Here is a 16121-nt window from a genome sequence, read left to right on the forward strand (position 1 = left end):
CTAACATCTCATCTATAATGGCTTCCAACTTCGAAAATAGACAGCCCCTAGGCTTAAACATTGATATATTTCCTTCTATTCTATGTATATATTTTCCAAGTAAATTCAGGCAACACATATTTCAGCCAATAACGCACTTTTGTTTTCTCCTTTTTAAATTTAAGTAGAGGAAGATTCACAATTTGCATATATATATATATATATATATTGATGCATCTAACAAATTGCATCCATGAAAGTATCTCTCTCAAGAAAGAACAAAAAAAAAAAACCATAGGCCCAAACAAGGTTTTCTTGTCACACATTTCACCGCCAACTGGAGGGAAACTTCTGCGTGGGCTTCGAAAGCGAGTCCAATATATATACGCTTTCGCACAAAAGAAACCGAAAATCAACGAAATTCCATCGCTATCCCTCGTCAACAAACAACTTTGATCATCCGAAAACACCTCCGACGACCCACCGATCCGACTCGGCCATGGCGGTCCAATTCAAGTACCGAAGCTCTGAAAAATTCGACTCCGTCGACCTCGAAGGTCGGGCCTCAATCTCCGTTCGCGATCTCAAAGCCAAAATCATCCGCCACTGCCACCTCAACATCTGTCAAGATTCCGATCTCGTCTTCTCCAACGCCTCAACCGGTCAAGGTCAACCCTCCCTCCCCTTTCCTCCTTGTTAATATCATCTTCGTTTCTCTGTTTTAGGGATTGGCAATTGAGACATAATTTACTGCTTGGTAATTTCTTAGGGTTTATGCAGACGGTTGTATGAATATGTGTTGATACTCTTTTCCTCCGGAATTGATTTTCAGATTATAGAAACGAGAACATCCAAATTCCGAGCGGCTCGGCCGTGATTATCAAGAGAGTTCCGGCAGGGTCAGCACATGTGGATATGTAAGATTTCTGTAACTGTGATATGCTTAGAGGTTTAATTGTTGGTAATTTTTTTTAACTGTTCTGGTTTTAACTGATATAAGACTATGGTGACAGGCCTAACTTCAACTGCAAGGACTCTGGGAACCCACCGGTGTGTTTTTTTTTTAACTTTGAAAGCTTGCATTTTAGAGCAGTGTTTCCGGATTGTGTTTACTCACATTTGAAGCTGTATAGTACTTACTATTTGGTATGACATTTGTTTTGTAGAATGTTGAGACGATTGACTTTGATGACTTTGGGGTTGATGTCTATCCTGTTCCAGAGGCGACCGTCTTTTGTTCTGGTTTGGATGCAGACAAGGATGCTTGCAGTCCGGGATATGAAGGCATTCCAAGGTATAAATGCTTGATTTCATCTGTAAGATTTTCAATGCATTTATTCTTTGGTACCAAAAGAACACTTACTTTCATTTTTGTTGAAATGTGCAAGTAGATGTTTGGAGCCAGCAGGAGGTTGTCACGAAACAAGTGGGATAATTGATGCTATTCCTGGTAGTATGTTATTTCTGTGTATCAGATTTTTGACTTTCTGTTAATGGGTTTGGTCTATGCTAACCAGTTACCACACATTTTATATAGGTCATTCACATGGTGAAGCTGAACAAACCATACCACAGCCAAAGTCAAAGCCTGGGGTTCAAGAAGACTTTAATTTGGAAAAGTAGGATATCCAGTAGCTGCATCAATCTTTCTTATCTTGTCGTTCAGTCTCAAGGACCTAATATATTTACTTTTGTTACATGAAGGATTAATCGTGACCCCGTAGATGCAAAAAATGCTGGCATGCCATCGGAGATGAAATGTTCTTTATGCGACTTGATTTTCAAGGAGGCTGTGATGATACCCTGCTGCCAGCACAGTTTTTGTGAGAAATGTATGTTTACAGTTTGTTTGTTTCTTTTGTTCTGAGAAAGTACCGCATATTTTCTCCTTTTCTTAGGATTAATATGTCAAGTGTCCACGTTTCTTGGTTCAGGCATTCATCAAATGTTGCTTGAGAAGGCAAGCTGTCCCATGTGTTTTTCAACCAAGTGCAGAATTGAGGATCTGCTACCAAATATATCTCTTAGGCAAGCAATAGAGCATTTCCAAGAGTCTCAAAATTTTATCACTATTCCAGATAACGCCTTTTGCCAATATGCTCCAGGTAGGAGTTTTATATCGGTACTCTTTCTAAACTTCTTCAATTCAATCTTATGCCTAACTGGTCTATTATAACAGATGGAGAATCGGGGATCCAGGCAAAAGATGTCTCTTGTGGTGGTAGTATCCTTCAAAGGGAGTCAAAGTTGCCTCACTCTCCTGAAACAGGGTTTGGATCTAATAATTGCTTAGGAGAGTCTGCTTGTTACTCACCATTCAGAAATGATGCACCGTATCATTTTGGTCCAATAGTCACACAAAAAATTCCCTCGTTCTCGCACAAGAACAATCAATTTGATGGAGAGAGATATGTTTCTACTCATGTGGCTCCATATGGCTCGGCAGCTTTTGATGATTTCCAAGGGGCAAGCAAGCCTTTACCTGAGAAAGGTATCATTTTTTTTTAAAATTATGTTTCTCATTTGTTCGCTTTCTAAATGTTATCATTAATGTATATTTGAAAAGCCACTTACATTTATTGTATTGAAATCTGCTTACGGAAGTAGACTGCCAGCATGACCTTTAGCTGTACCAATGAAGCTTGTATCATTGGCACCTCAATATTTAAATCTTGATCTGTTCTTTTGTGATGTTATCCCAGCTGAACCTGTAATGAAGAAAAAGGGCCCACCTTGGGTTTTCACTGCAGGTAGTATCTAACTTTGGTACTTGTTGACTTGCGAGAACTACACTTTAAATTGACTTACCTTTTAAAAACCATGCTACTTTTCAGGTGGTGGAAAACGTTTTTTGGAGTGTGGAAGGAATAGAAAGGTAAAATATGTAAAAATGAAACATGCGAATTTCTGTGTTTTTTTTGTTGGGGGGGGGGGGGGGGGGAGAATTCTCTTGACATGTTTTAATGATATCAGGGGGATCGTGCTTGTTATATGTGTGGCTCCCCAGACCATTTAATAAGAGAATGTCCAGTTGCTACCAGTTCACAGCATATGCTTCATTCAGGTATGGAATTGATGGCTTCTTTTTTGTTTTTTTAAAATGCTATTAATTTTTCATCTGATGCTTACATATTTGTGAATCAGGAAATGCAATCTTTCCAGGAGCTATGCCAGCAGCTTTGCCAGGTTATGTGCCACTGTACTGGGATGTGGCTCCATTGCCTTATACCCCATCTTTTAGATATCCATACGGAAATCAGGGAATGACAGCTTTTGATGCCATGTTAATTCCTCCTGCTCCTTTTTCTGTTCATCCATACATGCACATGCCGTCCATGTATAGAGCTCCCGGCTTTGGGTAGGTTTCCTTATTTGTTGATCTCTTTATGTGATATACAAGTATATAAGATTACATTGCACTATAATGATTTTGATCATCTTGCAGTGGATATATGGGGATGGGAGGTGTAACACCTCTTCCCGAAGCTAGTGAAGACTGTGATATAGGTCGTTCAGACTTTCCAGATCCTGAAGGTCAAGAAAAGAGGAGAAAACTTTCAAATGTGAATTTAAGGAGGTACGTTATACAATGATTCTGCTGGTGTTCTGTGGTGGAGTAGCACATATTCCTGTTTTTGTTTTCTTTGCTGGTCTCTAAAGTGAATCTGCATATATCAATGGTTTTTTTTGCTGTTAAAACTATCTATTTATCAATAACACACACAAATTAAAACACATGAAATATATTGAAGTTAATGGTGGACTCCTGCCTTTTCAAATTAAACTGCCATTGGTCCATGCATATTTCCGGTCGTATTTTGGATCTGAACTGATATTGTTAGTTTTGTTTATCACATTATTAATGGCTAATTTATATGAGTGTATTTGCCTGGACCAGGGATCAATCTTGTGATGACGATGAAGGCCGGAAGAGGCAACAATATAATGGGACTGCAAGATTGCGAGAGCGTGAATATTATGTTAACATGGAACAGAGTGTAAACTACTCCAGCGACGGCTCTACTAGAAGGTCCCCAAGACAAGATCACCATTGTAATGAGATACATGATGATCACATAGTTTTGGTTGATGATCATCAGAAGACTTCTCGTTTGGTGGTTGGTCATAGGGAAGGAAAACTGTATAATAGCACTGAGAAATTAAGTTCAGAAACGGATGATATGCCGGGTATCTCCAGTGGGCACAGTGAAGAGAAGCACAAACATTATTATAGAAGTTTGAGAAGGAAAAATGAAATAAGAGAGCAGTATGACAGTGATAAACACAAACACGATCACATAAGCTCCAGATATCAGAAGGAAAGAAGAGAGCAGTGTTGTAGTGATTCTAGTCGGAGTCATCATCAATATATTAGTGAGAAAGATGATAAGAGAAAGAGAAATCAGCATGATTTCAAAAGGCAGAAACATCACAGTAATTCGGGATCTGGTTTAGGACACAGTATTTCCAGTGATAAGAGGAGCAGTCACGATTCTAAAAAATCTGAGCACAAATCTAAGTCTAGTGCTGATGAGCGGGGTCATGACAGGTGGAAAATGGTTAGTGGGTCAGATGAAGATCAGATAGAAGATTATCGGTATTGTAAACGGAAAAGGGTAAAATGATAGGATCAGCAAGGCTTTTTTTGTGAGGTAATTTTGTAGATGAAATCATGTTTCTCAACTTTGATGTTCAGTCTGGTACTTTTGATTTCAGTTTGATACTTGTATTAGCTAATACATGTTACTAGACAATACAAAGCTATCACAGTATTTGTTTTATTTATTTTTCTTGAAAAGCATCTACCTATAGTCCCATACTAAGTGGCAAATTGATTTCAGTCACTGTGGACTTCTCTTTGGTACTTCTAATATAATGAGGATTCTTGGTTTTTCTTGATACAGATTTAAGTGACTGGGAGGCTTTTGGAAGTAACTTCGTATTGGTATCTGCTAACTAAAATCTTTCCATTTTTTAGTCTGACCATTGTGAGGAAGGCAAGAAAAACAAATTCTTGAAACAGAGCTGCAGTGGTTAATATAATCATATGGTTGAGTGCCTTTCTCTCCTGAATCTTACTCTTTGCCGAGAGACCGAGATGTGCTGAAGCTGGTGAAGGTATGTTCTCTGTCAGAGAAAATCAGATGAAGAAACATGAGCCAGAAAACTGGGGAGCTTGCTGTTTCTTCTTCTGTCATTACTCCTTTGTGTTAAAGATGGACCTAAAAGGTAAACCAAATGAAAGACAGTATGTTGTATGTATAAATTGGGGATTGCAGATTCTTTTTTCTTTATTCATATACAATGCATGTTGAGTCACAGATATAATGCACATTTATGTGTACATTTAGGACATGTTTAGTTGTTGGCTTTCATTCTATTCACGTTAGAAAGGTTTTCAATCTGTTGTTTATATTAGTTGATAGCCCTCATTTAGTTGTTCATATATGATTTTATTATATTTTGTTGAAAAATGAACTATCGACCCCGAATCATAAGACTTCGAGCTGGAAACTCCTAAACTAGAATATTCAATTACTTATAGCGGCCTTTATCAATTTTACTGTATATATACGAGTTCGTATTAGACTTTATTTGTATATGATTCGTGTGTATTGCGAGGTCTATAGGTTCACTCTGCTGAAATTTGAATATTCCTCGAGGAATTTATATTATAATATATATATATATATATAATTTTTGATACAATACATTGTGGTCTTTTCTACCTGGACAAGTGAAGGCAGTGGATTTTGGTGGTGATCCATTGTCGGATGACTCGAGCCAAACAAATATTTTGCATAGGTGAAATACCTGCGCAAATAGTTTACTTGCTAATGGATTAATTGTTATCCTTTTTCCATTTTACAGGTAGGTACATGTCTTGCTTTTTAATGCACCAAACTGATGCACTTAGTTGCTTCACCAATACAATGCATGTCCCATAGCCCGACTTTCACAAAGTGTTTCAAGAGGTACAAAGAAAATGTGAAGCTGCAACAGAGAATAAATCTATCCTCGATTAAGGGCGATGGATAATACGAGGGACAATATTATCCATCCCAACCCGAAGTATCCCACCAATCTCGTCGGACCGAAGTCTTCGGGTTCCTGCGACAGACAAATCACGCAAGAGGACTTTCATTCATGGACTGAACTTGAAGGGCCAAAACTAACTGAAACTGAAATCTTAATTAAAAGGGAACAAGAGAAGATACAAATATACTTCAAAATTTTTAAGAGAGCATACAGTATACTGGAATACGTAGAGGGGTATAAAATGACTCGAGATAAACGGGGCATCATGCATGCACATATCAAGTAGTCAAGACTGAAATGAATTGAACTTGGACAAGCCAATCTGCTAGGGTAGAGGTGGAATTAAAACTGAGAACTCCTAATTTAAGGTCAAATGCCTAATTAGTGAAGCTAGCCTAGAAGGAACCATGAAATAAAATTTGAGACCGTACCGTTACTGGTGGGGGAGTATCCGGCGTTGCTCTGGTAGTCTCAACCTCAAAAGGCCAGAGATATGTGTCTGGATTTGCACTCCTGCCTAGGCTCCAATCATATAATCTTTTCTCATCGGCGGACGATAAAATTATGAAGGACTCCTATATATGAACATAATCATCATTCAAGGACCAATGAAGTTGTCTTAAAAATTATGAATATATGAGAAACTCATTGACCGACTTTTAAAGGTTCCAATTTCTTGTTCAGCTCATCCTCCTCTAATCCCTGGCTCTTTAGCTCGTCAAGCTTGGTTTTATATGCAGCTACAATCTGCACAGTTAGTAAGGGAGCACACAAGGTTACAGAGGTGTACTAAAGATGTTTAAATAATTGAAATTGAAGTGCCTGACCTGGTCGGATGTGCATCCTCGTCGAAGTCCGAGCCTGCCATAGTGATTCACATCTGTAATTGCTGCATTTCTAAAACATTTCTTGTTAGTTAAATGAAGCCTGAACTGAAATAGGAGAAGCTGGAGGTTTATGAGGAAAGGGTGATCACTGATCAACATTACGTACGTATGCCACGAAGAGCTCGTTCGACATTGAGGGCAGAAATCAGAGAAGAGGATTCTTTCGGAACTTCAATGGAGCTTTCATCATTCTCAGCAGCAGATGCAGTCTCGGCTGCTGAAACATCATTACTCGAACTTCTAAGGCAAAACTTGCGCGGCTTTGGTGAAAACCTGATGGTCATGGAGTTTGGGAATGCAGAACCATCTTTCGGAGTTGGTATAGGAAAGCTCTTCTGAGCAGTATATAATGTAGAAGTGGAAGAGGACACCGCCATTGGCATTCAGAAAAGCTTCTCTCCGGTGTGTTTTGGTGGGAGATAAGACTTGCCTTTGCTTCTCTGCCAAACGATTATTATCTGCCAAAATCTCTCTCTAATTTATGTTTTTGTACTATATAATTGGTTTATCAAGCAACAAGGTCGTTGTAGTATAGTGGTAAGTATTCCCGCCTGTCACGCGGGTGACCCGGGTTCGATCCCCGGCAACGGCGATTTTTTTTAAACTCTTCCTCCTGGACTAAAACGACGTCGTTCTGAAATCCATTCCATGCTCTAATTTCTTGAAGGTATGTATACACTTAAAATTGAGCCGAACACATAAGAGAGTAGAGTTATGAGTTATCCTTCCCAACACACCATGGCTAGTAACAAAGCAACCGGGTCGGGCCAGCAGGCCGGGCTGGGGGGAGACGAAGCTGGCCCCAGCAGCAACCCGACCGCGGCACGCCGGTTCCCCCTGGCGGCTCAGCCGGAGGTCATGAGAGCCGCCGAGAAGGACGACCAGTACGCCTCCTTCGTCTACGACGCTTGCCGCGACGCTTTCCGCCACCTCTTCGGTTCGTCAATTCTCCATTAAACCTTTTCAATTAAGCTCCAATTAAACCCAAGCTTGTACTAATTTCACTCCTGTTCCTTTAGGTACTAGAATTGCCGTGGCTTACCAGAACGAGGTTAGCCCATTTCTCAAATTAGCTTCGGCTTTGGAAACAATGCATAACTAGTTGATCATTATGTTTATAACTTTATATGGCAGACGAAGCTTCTTGGGCAAATGCTCTATTACATATTGACTACAGGGTCAGGCCAGCAAACCCTAGGAGAAGAGTACTGTGATATTACTCAGGTTTTTCTATATTATTCACCTTCAAAATCAATCTCTCTCACCTTGAAGCTTTTTTCTTTTTTTCTTGTAGTTGGTAATTTGGAAACACTCGTTTTGTTTAGGTTGCAGGACATTATGGGCTGCCTCCAACGCCAGCAAGGCGTTCGCTTTTCATTGTGTATCAGACGGCTCTTCCTTATATTGCAGAGAGAATTAGGTCCTTACTCCCAACCTGCCCTTTTAGTTTCTTTTTTAAATTCTAAATTATGGGAGATCAGAGATGGGTTGATGTGTGTGGTATATTGATTTACTGTTTGCAGTTCGAGAGCTGCTAACCGCGGCATGCTCCTTGCTGACTCCCAGTCTGATGAAGTTTACAGCATCAGTGCTTTGATGAGCAATGAAACACAGTCTTCTTCAGTCAGTCATGCTGCGTCTTCCTCCGGACCACCGGTGTCTGTTTCAGCTCTCGGGAGATTGAAGCAGAGACTGCATGCGTTGTGGCTTTCTGCAGTTCGGAGATGGCCTACGGTACATTTGTGACATATGCACCTGTTATGTTTCTCAATGTAGAGATAACTCTTCTGAGTTCTCCTTGAGAATTGTTCTTGTTCATTGGGATTTGTAGTTAGTTCACTCGCATTTTTGCTGTTGTTGTCTTTTCTGCCCAGATAATCTTGGTAGAATGTCTTTTGTAGTTAATGTCTCTGTGATGGTTCATCTAGGTTCTCCCTATAGCTCGAGAGTTTTTGCAATTGGTTATACGTGCCAACCTCATGTTCTTTTACTTTGAAGGTATTTCAAAATTTACTATTTCATGTCTATTATAGTGATAGTTTAAATGATGATTTGGGAAACAATCTAATTTCCATGCTACTGTTGATTCTTTGCAGGTCTTTATTATCATATATCGAAACGCGCAGCAGGCATTCGTTATGTCTTCATTGGAAAACCTTCTAACCAACGGCCTAGGTATGGAATTTTTATACTAAGAATTCTAAGTTAATCATGAAAAGCCTCACCTAAAGCACTTGTTCTGCTTTTGGTTACCTGTTTGTCTCAGAAAGTTCAGCTGACAATTGTACACCAATTCTTTATCCATGAAATTCAGTCTCAATTTAGTTTCTCCCCCATGCAGATACCAAATTCTGGGCATATTTCTACTGATTCAGCTTTGTATCATCGGTGCTGAAGGACTACGGCGCAGCAATTTATCCTCTATAGAAACTTCAGCTCAGCAGACTTTTGGTGCACACCAAACTTCATCAGGTCAATATCTCAGTAACACTTCAATACTTGCCATTGGGAACTCATGAAAACAATTTCTTTTCTTAGTGTAAAACATACACAGTTATGTGTACCATGACTACCATCCAGGTGTATCAACACTCCTGAACTCTCTTTATAGCATCACAGCCGGTGCCTCTTTCTAGTAGCTCAGCTAAAACAATACGATTGAAAAAAGTGATAAGATCAACTCATTATACTGTCTCAACTCAAGACTGATGCTTTTTAGCCTACATGTCATCAACTTATATCTAAGTTTCTTCTCTCCAACTTGTGTGTTTTGGGTTTCTTATCTTTTTCATGGTGATACTTCCTTTTCCATTAGTAGACAATAAGAGTCTGTCTCCTTTGAATCTGTGTTATAGGTCGTGACTTGCTCGTGTTAAATGAGGAAGGCAATTTGATATCAGGCGATGGGGCGAAGGGTAGTTGGGTTTCTGATTCATCAACTTCAGAGGTACAATTCTAATCATCCAACTGATAATTTTGCATTGACTAGCATGTTCGATACTTCTATGTGACAAAATATTTCAGTTTCTGATTCAAAGTGTTAAACACAACATAACTGAAGTCTGAAGAGTACTCATGCATAATACAGTAGAAAGTTTGTATTATGTGAATAGAATACTGGTTTTACAATATGGGACACAATGCTTTCTCTGGCCTGGGATTTGTATCACTACACTGCACCACTTATCTATTACAAATTGTTCTTTATGCAATGGCTATATGCGTTATGATCCACAAAGTTCTAAGAAAATTGATTTTTCCAAAAGCATAACTTGCAAAGTTATAGATCTCATGGGTCTTAGTTCAAGTGCTGGCAACAAGAATCGTCATCATGCATTCCCATCTGAAGCATTTAACTGAGTGACCATTAAAATTACCTCCTTTCTCGCCTCAGGTGAGCGGGATCAGCAAATGCACACTCTGTTTGAGCAATCGCCAACACCCTACAGCCACACCTTGTGGTCATGTATTCTGCTGGTAATGTCTCCTTGCTATTCGATGAAACCTTTCTTCTCTCTTTGTTCTCTTGTTTAACGTGGTCCATCTGCAGGAGTTGCATTATGGAATGGTGCAATGAAAAACCCGAATGCCCCCTCTGCCGGACTCCTATTACACATTCGAGCCTGGTATGCTTGTACCATTCAGACTTCTAGGGATAGCAGTTGAGCGGTCGAGCCACTTGTCCTGGTTAAAGATATCAGACAACCGTCTGTTACCGGGAATAATAGATAGGTTATGGTAGAAGAGAATTGGGAAGCAATGAGTTTTTATCCCAAATCTGTAGTCGCAACAATCAATGAACAAGCCATGAGATTGTAACATGGTTTCCACTGATACGTAGCACAACTTTGTAATATCCCTGAAGAGCAGAGGAGGGTCAATTCTCTCTCAGTGAAATAGTAGTCCACTACAATAAAACTTAATGTAAAAAAGTCACCCATGAGACCATGACAAAACATTTGGAGGAGATTTCTCAAGATTAAAACTTGGCCAGTTCCATCGTCACGTTGGTAATGAAGTAATTTATCAATGACATGAAACTATGGAGCATATTTTAGTGGCTAGCCCAACCAAATGCCCAAACATACGCAGGCTGCAAAGCCCTAAAACACCCCAGAAATGAAGTGAAAGCACACGAGCCGTCGGATCAGGACCCTGGTAGTCGGTATAAATATATGTGCGCTGCAGATGAAATTAGGGTTTTGCTTCAAGTAATAGCCGAATACTAACTAAACCTCTCCGATCTTGCCCAGCATGGCGGCTACTCAGACTCAGATGAGCAAGAAGCGAAAGGTAAACTCTAATCCCTGGTACTTGTTATTTGAATCAGCATCGAATTCTTATAATTGCTTTATAAATGATTCAAACTTTGTTGTTATAATTTGATAGTTCGTTGCCGACGGTGTGTTCTTTGCCGAACTGAATGAGGTTCTGACCAGAGAGCTCGCCGAGGATGGTTACTCCGGTGTCGAAGTCAGGGTCACTCCCGTCCGCACCGAGATCATCATCAGAGCCACTCGCACCCAGAACGTTCTCGGTTATTCTCTTTGATCTCAGATCAATTGTATTTAATTAGGTTAAATATAATTCAAGTGTTTAATTAGATTAAAATTGGAGTGTTAATAGGTGAGAAGGGAAGGAGGATCAGGGAGCTGACCTCTGTGGTACAGAAGAGGTTCAAGTTTCCTGAGGGAAGCGTTGAGCTTTATGCCGAGAAGGTCAACAATAGGGGACTCTGCGCCATTGCGCAGGCCGAGTCTCTCCGTTACAAACTCCTCGGAGGCCTTGCCGTTCGCAGGTTTATTTCTTTTACGCTACGCTCTGTTTATGACTGGATTTCGATGCATGTGGGAATACATAATTGAAGTCATCTATTCAGCTAGTAGCTTGTGTGATTAAGTACCTACTCGCGTCTGAGGGTGACAATATTTGCTTGTGCCATCTATGCTTTCCTTGCTTTGGAATGACAGTAATTTTTGTTCCTGGCTGTGTATTAGATGGTAAATCTCGCTATGTTTCTTTTTTTTTAATCTCTATGATTAATGGTTAAAAAAAAGCGCCGTTCTGTAATGTATTTCAAAGAACTTGAATTATCCCATAGTATCAGAAGCTCAGGATTGATTCAAAAATTATTGAATGTAACTTCTTACTGGGGGAATATTAGTGCCTGTGTCCTGCCAGTATCATGGTTTGTCGTTGAACTGATGTTTTAATATTTTTTTTCTACCTATGTTGGGTGAATTTGATGCTGTCTACATTTTCTATATATTGTTGCGCATTACTCTAGCATTGTTCAATTGAATTTCCCTTCTGTCTTTGCTTCATAAGCCTTGGGGTTTAAATCAATGCTTAAATCAAAGCCTTTTTGGAGTTTGTCAGGCTTCTTGTGCTACTCTCAGGTGCTTGGAGTTTGGAATATTCTCCAACATCCAATTTGCATTTTGTTCCCTTTTCAAACATTGTTTGCAATACATGATATTTTCTTCTTACAGGGCATGCTATGGTGTTTTGAGATTTGTCATGGAGAGTGGCGCTAAGGGATGCGAGGTACTGCATAGTTTCTTTTTTTGGTTTTTGTCCTGAACTAACATATATGTTTTTTTTTTTTTTTCGTTCAAGTCTAAAATTAATCTTCTCATCAGGTTATAGTAAGTGGAAAGCTCAGGGCACAACGTGCCAAGGCCATGAAGTTTAAAGATGGTTACATGATTTCCTCTGGTCAACCTGTCAATGAGTATATTGACTCTGCTGTTAGGCACGTTCTTCTTAGACAGGTTAGCCTTCTCATACTGTTGTGTTTGCTTGATTTTTGCCTAATTATTTTGAAGGGATAATGATTGTGTGACTCGCTGGGTACGGCAACAGGGTGTGCTCGGTATTAAGGTCAAGATCATGCTTGACTGGGATCCCAAGGGGAAGCAAGGACCAATGACCCCTCTCCCTGATTTGGTGACCATCCATACTCCTAAAGAAGAAACTTATACTCCGGCTCCTCCAATGGCACAAATCGAGATAGATCCGCTTGCCATGCCCGTTCCTGTTCCTGTAGTTTAATATGAGTGTTGTTTTCACCCTATGTAGCATCTTTGCAGCAGTTTATTGTTTCAATGATGAGAGGAACCTTGATGTTTCATACTGTTTGCATATCTGTGTTGTCTACACTTTTTTATTTTTCTTAATGTGATCAATCCTGTTAGTATAATTTCCATCCATGTACGTTTATATCATTTTGGTATAATCGGCCATCCGCTCACTTTGGTTCAATGTGTTCATGCGCTACGATAGTAATAAATCAAGATGTATGATTCATGCATACACACAAACCCAAAATAATGAGTTCAGCGGCCGACCTAATTAACAAGAGTGTTCAACCAGATAATTAACTAGTGTTCAGAATGTGAGTCATCTTATAACTAGCAAGCAACATGTGCTGCTTCATAATTCATATCATCATGCTGACCAACAATACCGTTCATGAGATAGACCACGCCTAGACTAGTCTATCAATGAAATGAAGCAAAACAATAAGGATTGTTGACATCGTGGTGTGTTTATGTCTATGAACAAAGCTGATAAAACGATTTTGGGTTCATATCTAAAATTAATTGAACTCAATCTATTAATCTATTAAACTCGAACCCTTATTAACTCACATGATAAGATTTTAAGAGTAGTTTCTTTTGGTGAAATACGTGTATAATTACTTCCAGGTATATCTCTCTCGTTTCTTATCCTTGTGTTATCTATGCTATCATACAACAAATTACCCCAAAATAAAATAAAAGCTATCATACAAGACGTGACGTTACCTCGATCACGCTTGGATCCAGGGGTGGATACGTTGGGGGCTCTCTGGGCTGCAACCCATACAAGAATTTATATAGACTAGCCTTGCACGTGCCGAAAGCCACTCTCCAGAGAAAACATCAGCAACATCAGAAAATATCATTCAGCAGAGAATGTAGATCATCCATCATTAAATTAAATGACCTAAACTTGCCCAGAATTGTGAGGTCTTTAAAGATAAAAGGTTTTGATTATCTCTGTGGAAAGACGTTGGTTATCTATCTTCCTTTGTTTGATTAATTGAACAACAAACTTGAAAAGCTCCATTTGTGTGGAGATCATTCACAGGTCATTCCCCTCTCGTCTTGCGACCACGGTTATTCTTATTGTGGTTATTCTAATATTTTCCTTTGCTTTTTAGTTTTCACTAAGCTGCAAAGAAAGATCAAAGATGTTCCCTTCATTTCTCTTGATATATTACTATATTAACCTTTCTTATACCTTTATCTAATCTTCATTTTTCATTTCACTTTACCATTACCATTGGCAATATATTAGAAGTTTAAAAAATTGGTGAAGCCGTTAACCTCTAACAAGGGTCTTCAATTATAATAGTGGAGATAGAAACCGAGTATATTCTACTACCAAAGATACCATTGGATCAGTTGGCAAATTGGCCATCTCTCTTTATTCCCCCAAGGTCAGAGGTTAGTCTGGTTTTTACTCTCTCTTTTTAAGGGAGGGGTGTTTCAATATTATCTCCATTTTATCCTTCCTTCTGTCCTTCATCTTTTCCTTGGCTAAATTAAATCAAATATTCTTTTCATTCCCATTTTTCTCTCTCTTTCTTTTATAAAATTTATTATTTTCTCCTAAACAATTAATTTTTCACTCACTTTTCTTTTATATATATGCAGGAATTCTAATCCTAGTGAGGTGCCTGTTGATGTCCGAGAATGAAAGCTCAAAAAACCTTATCGAGTTGAGAGATCATGCATAGGTCAGCTTTCAACACTAACAGAACGTGTGCAATTGAGACAATTCGACGGCAGGTCACTCGAGAACCCTAGCACTTTTCACGACAATGTAGAAACACATTGATGGCAAAAAGGGTGTTGGAGCACCAATATACCCAGAAGTGATCGATCGATAGAAATATTGACAGTGGAGTTTGTTCTCAATCCCCCATTTTGTTCATTTCATAATTTAAATGGGGGAAAATAAACGTGCAGATCGATCGACGGAGCACCATTTGGATTGTACTTGTGGTAGTGGGGAGCACCAAGCACGCCTGATCGATGTGCTTCAAATTATGCAGGATTTGACGGACCTGAGTGATATAGATGCATGCATGCGCTTACAGTATATCCATAAAACCCTTTTTATAATTGTTTCTGAGAATTCATGATGAAATATTCGGATGATTCAATCTTGCCGTCTCTTGAATTGAAATCAAAGAATATACCAATTGCATTATGTTTGATATTGGAAATTAGTAGGGTACATACGGCCGGCTCGTGACTCTTGTTTTAAGAAATGCATGCTTAATCCCTAATCTACTTGATTATTATAGCAAGTGCATTTTATTAATAATCTACTCTCGAGCTTAAATATCTCTATATATATATATCTCGGTGCATGGCACATGTAATTAAAAGTTTGTCTGTATGATACTTCTCTCCCTCTTAGACAATTTAGTAATTATGTAGTACATGAAAACATAATGTCCATATATCGTTGAAGTGTATAAAAACATATACATGTCCATATGTCACACACATTTCATATACTGTATAGTAAACTAAACATCAATTGGTATTTTATATGAAGATAAATTAGATTATATGAATGGGACGACGCCTAATGCTGATCATTATCTGTTGGAAACTTTTAATCACAAGTAACATTAGCATTGACCTTATATTATTTCTATTCAAAATGAGAATTAAGAAGAAGGTTGAAAAGGCTTTGACTTTGTATGGAAGCCACGTACATATGAAAGAGAGGTATCGACTGGACAAGGACATAACCTTTTTCATATACAAAGATTCTAAAAAAATGATCGTGAGCCGTCCTAAGATTGAACAAAAACCAACGTTGCCCTGTAGAACTAGTAATTTAAGTATTTTGCTCTCCTTTTGTGGCTCTGTCTCCCCATTAAGGGGTTTCAACCCTAATCCAAGAGCTGGCTTGTGGATTTGTCTCGAGCTCCATGGGTATTTGATTGGAGTTTCGTTTTTACATTTACTCTCTTCTCTTCTTTGATTTATCTACCGCCAAAATTAAGTTTGCAATAGTTACCTCACCTCAGTTCCATTAGAATAGCCTTCTAGCATCTTGGCATATTTATACATCCAATCCAAAGAACTGGGTGATTTGGTCATTTTGAGGCATAGCACGCATGAAACATCATCCACAGAAAGGGAAGGC

At 39.0% G+C, this 16121-nt stretch overlaps 4 protein-coding genes and 1 non-coding gene across 9 annotated transcripts; 4 read left to right on the top strand and 1 right to left on the bottom strand.

Moving 5' to 3' along the window:
• The first annotated feature begins 414 nt into the window (after window positions 1–414).
• Window positions 415–5965, top strand: LOC126782182 (E3 ubiquitin ligase PQT3-like). 5 transcript variants are annotated; one of them, XR_007670743.1, is made up of 17 exons: window positions 415–647; window positions 812–896; window positions 993–1029; window positions 1146–1273; window positions 1371–1429; window positions 1517–1598; window positions 1684–1811; window positions 1914–2084; window positions 2159–2470; window positions 2682–2729; window positions 2814–2854; window positions 2953–3043; window positions 3124–3337; window positions 3425–3556; window positions 3878–4631; window positions 4884–5208; window positions 5851–5965. XR_007670743.1 is itself a non-coding variant. In XM_050507379.1 (16 exons), exons 1-15 carry the CDS (start codon window positions 479–481, stop codon window positions 4602–4604), a joined length of 2406 nt encoding a protein of 801 aa, XP_050363336.1. In that variant the 5' UTR covers window positions 415–478; the 3' UTR covers window positions 4605–4631; window positions 4884–5611. The 5 variants fall into 5 exon arrangements, 4 of the variants coding, with proteins under 4 accessions (XP_050363336.1, XP_050363333.1, XP_050363334.1 ...); XM_050507379.1 differs by lacking the exon at window positions 5851–5965 and having other exon boundaries at window positions 3142–3337; window positions 4884–5611; XM_050507376.1 differs by lacking the exon at window positions 5851–5965 and having other exon boundaries at window positions 4884–5609.
• LOC126782184 (NAD(P)H-quinone oxidoreductase subunit U, chloroplastic) lies at window positions 5866–7300 on the bottom strand. The gene is made up of 5 exons (XM_050507380.1): window positions 7012–7300; window positions 6846–6907; window positions 6676–6765; window positions 6450–6593; window positions 5866–6090 (listed from the first exon to the last, which is right to left on the bottom strand). The coding sequence occupies exons 1-5, from the start codon at window positions 7286–7288 to the stop codon at window positions 5992–5994; spliced, it is 672 nt and encodes a 223-aa protein (XP_050363337.1). The 5' UTR covers window positions 7289–7300; the 3' UTR covers window positions 5866–5991.
• A 125-nt stretch (window positions 7301–7425) lies between these two features.
• On the top strand, window positions 7426–7497 carry TRNAD-GUC (transfer RNA aspartic acid (anticodon GUC)). The gene has a single exon. It is a non-coding gene; the product is annotated as a tRNA-Asp (tRNA).
• Window positions 7498–7643: 146 nt separating this feature from the next.
• Window positions 7644–10866, top strand: LOC126783173 (peroxisome biogenesis factor 10). The gene is made up of 11 exons (XM_050508589.1): window positions 7644–7842; window positions 7925–7956; window positions 8040–8129; window positions 8231–8325; window positions 8429–8639; window positions 8834–8903; window positions 9002–9080; window positions 9247–9377; window positions 9761–9852; window positions 10300–10382; window positions 10456–10866. Exons 1-11 carry the CDS (start codon window positions 7644–7646, stop codon window positions 10556–10558), a joined length of 1185 nt encoding a protein of 394 aa, XP_050364546.1. The 3' UTR covers window positions 10559–10866.
• Window positions 10867–11040: 174 nt separating this feature from the next.
• LOC126782177 (40S ribosomal protein S3-3-like) lies at window positions 11041–13038 on the top strand. The gene is made up of 6 exons (XM_050507366.1): window positions 11041–11198; window positions 11295–11442; window positions 11532–11703; window positions 12398–12452; window positions 12548–12679; window positions 12771–13038. The coding sequence occupies exons 1-6, from the start codon at window positions 11160–11162 to the stop codon at window positions 12957–12959; spliced, it is 735 nt and encodes a 244-aa protein (XP_050363323.1). The 5' UTR covers window positions 11041–11159; the 3' UTR covers window positions 12960–13038.
• Window positions 13039–16121: the final 3083 nt, after the last annotated feature.

This window comes from Argentina anserina, chromosome 2 (assembly GCF_933775445.1).
Source record: "Argentina anserina chromosome 2, drPotAnse1.1, whole genome shotgun sequence".
NCBI classification, from domain to species: Eukaryota; Viridiplantae; Streptophyta; class Magnoliopsida; order Rosales; family Rosaceae; genus Argentina; species Argentina anserina.

What these genes read in the sequence shown, in the direction of transcription:
- LOC126782182 (XM_050507376.1), top strand. Translation starts at nt 479, where the DNA reads ATGGCGGTCCAATTCAAGTACCGAAGCTCTGAAAAATTCGACTCCGTC. An exon ending in ACCTTGGGTTTTCACTGCAG is followed by an intron (nt 2,730 to 2,813) that starts GTAGTATCTAAC and finishes GCTACTTTTCAG; the next exon opens with GTGGTGGAAAACGTTTTTTG. An exon ending in TATAGAGCTCCCGGCTTTGG is followed by an intron (nt 3,338 to 3,424) that starts GTAGGTTTCCTT and finishes ATCATCTTGCAG; the next exon opens with TGGATATATGGGGATGGGAG.
- LOC126782184 (XM_050507380.1), bottom strand. Translation starts at nt 7,288, where the DNA reads ATGCCAATGGCGGTGTCCTCTTCCACTTCTACATTATATACTGCTCAG. An exon ending in ACGAGCTCTTCGTGGCATAC is followed by an intron (nt 6,908 to 7,011) that starts GTACGTAATGTT and finishes TTAGAAATGCAG; the next exon opens with CAATTACAGATGTGAATCAC. An exon ending in AGAAATTGGAACCTTTAAAA is followed by an intron (nt 6,594 to 6,675) that starts GTCGGTCAATGA and finishes GTTCATATATAG; the next exon opens with GAGTCCTTCATAATTTTATC.
- LOC126783173 (XM_050508589.1), top strand. Translation starts at nt 7,644, where the DNA reads ATGGCTAGTAACAAAGCAACCGGGTCGGGCCAGCAGGCCGGGCTGGGG. An exon ending in TGCACACCAAACTTCATCAG is followed by an intron (nt 9,378 to 9,760) that starts GTCAATATCTCA and finishes TCTGTGTTATAG; the next exon opens with GTCGTGACTTGCTCGTGTTA. An exon ending in TGTGGTCATGTATTCTGCTG is followed by an intron (nt 10,383 to 10,455) that starts GTAATGTCTCCT and finishes GTCCATCTGCAG; the next exon opens with GAGTTGCATTATGGAATGGT.
- LOC126782177 (XM_050507366.1), top strand. Translation starts at nt 11,160, where the DNA reads ATGGCGGCTACTCAGACTCAGATGAGCAAGAAGCGAAAG. An exon ending in AGATGAGCAAGAAGCGAAAG is followed by an intron (nt 11,199 to 11,294) that starts GTAAACTCTAAT and finishes ATAATTTGATAG; the next exon opens with TTCGTTGCCGACGGTGTGTT. An exon ending in GGCACGTTCTTCTTAGACAG is followed by an intron (nt 12,680 to 12,770) that starts GTTAGCCTTCTC and finishes GTACGGCAACAG; the next exon opens with GGTGTGCTCGGTATTAAGGT.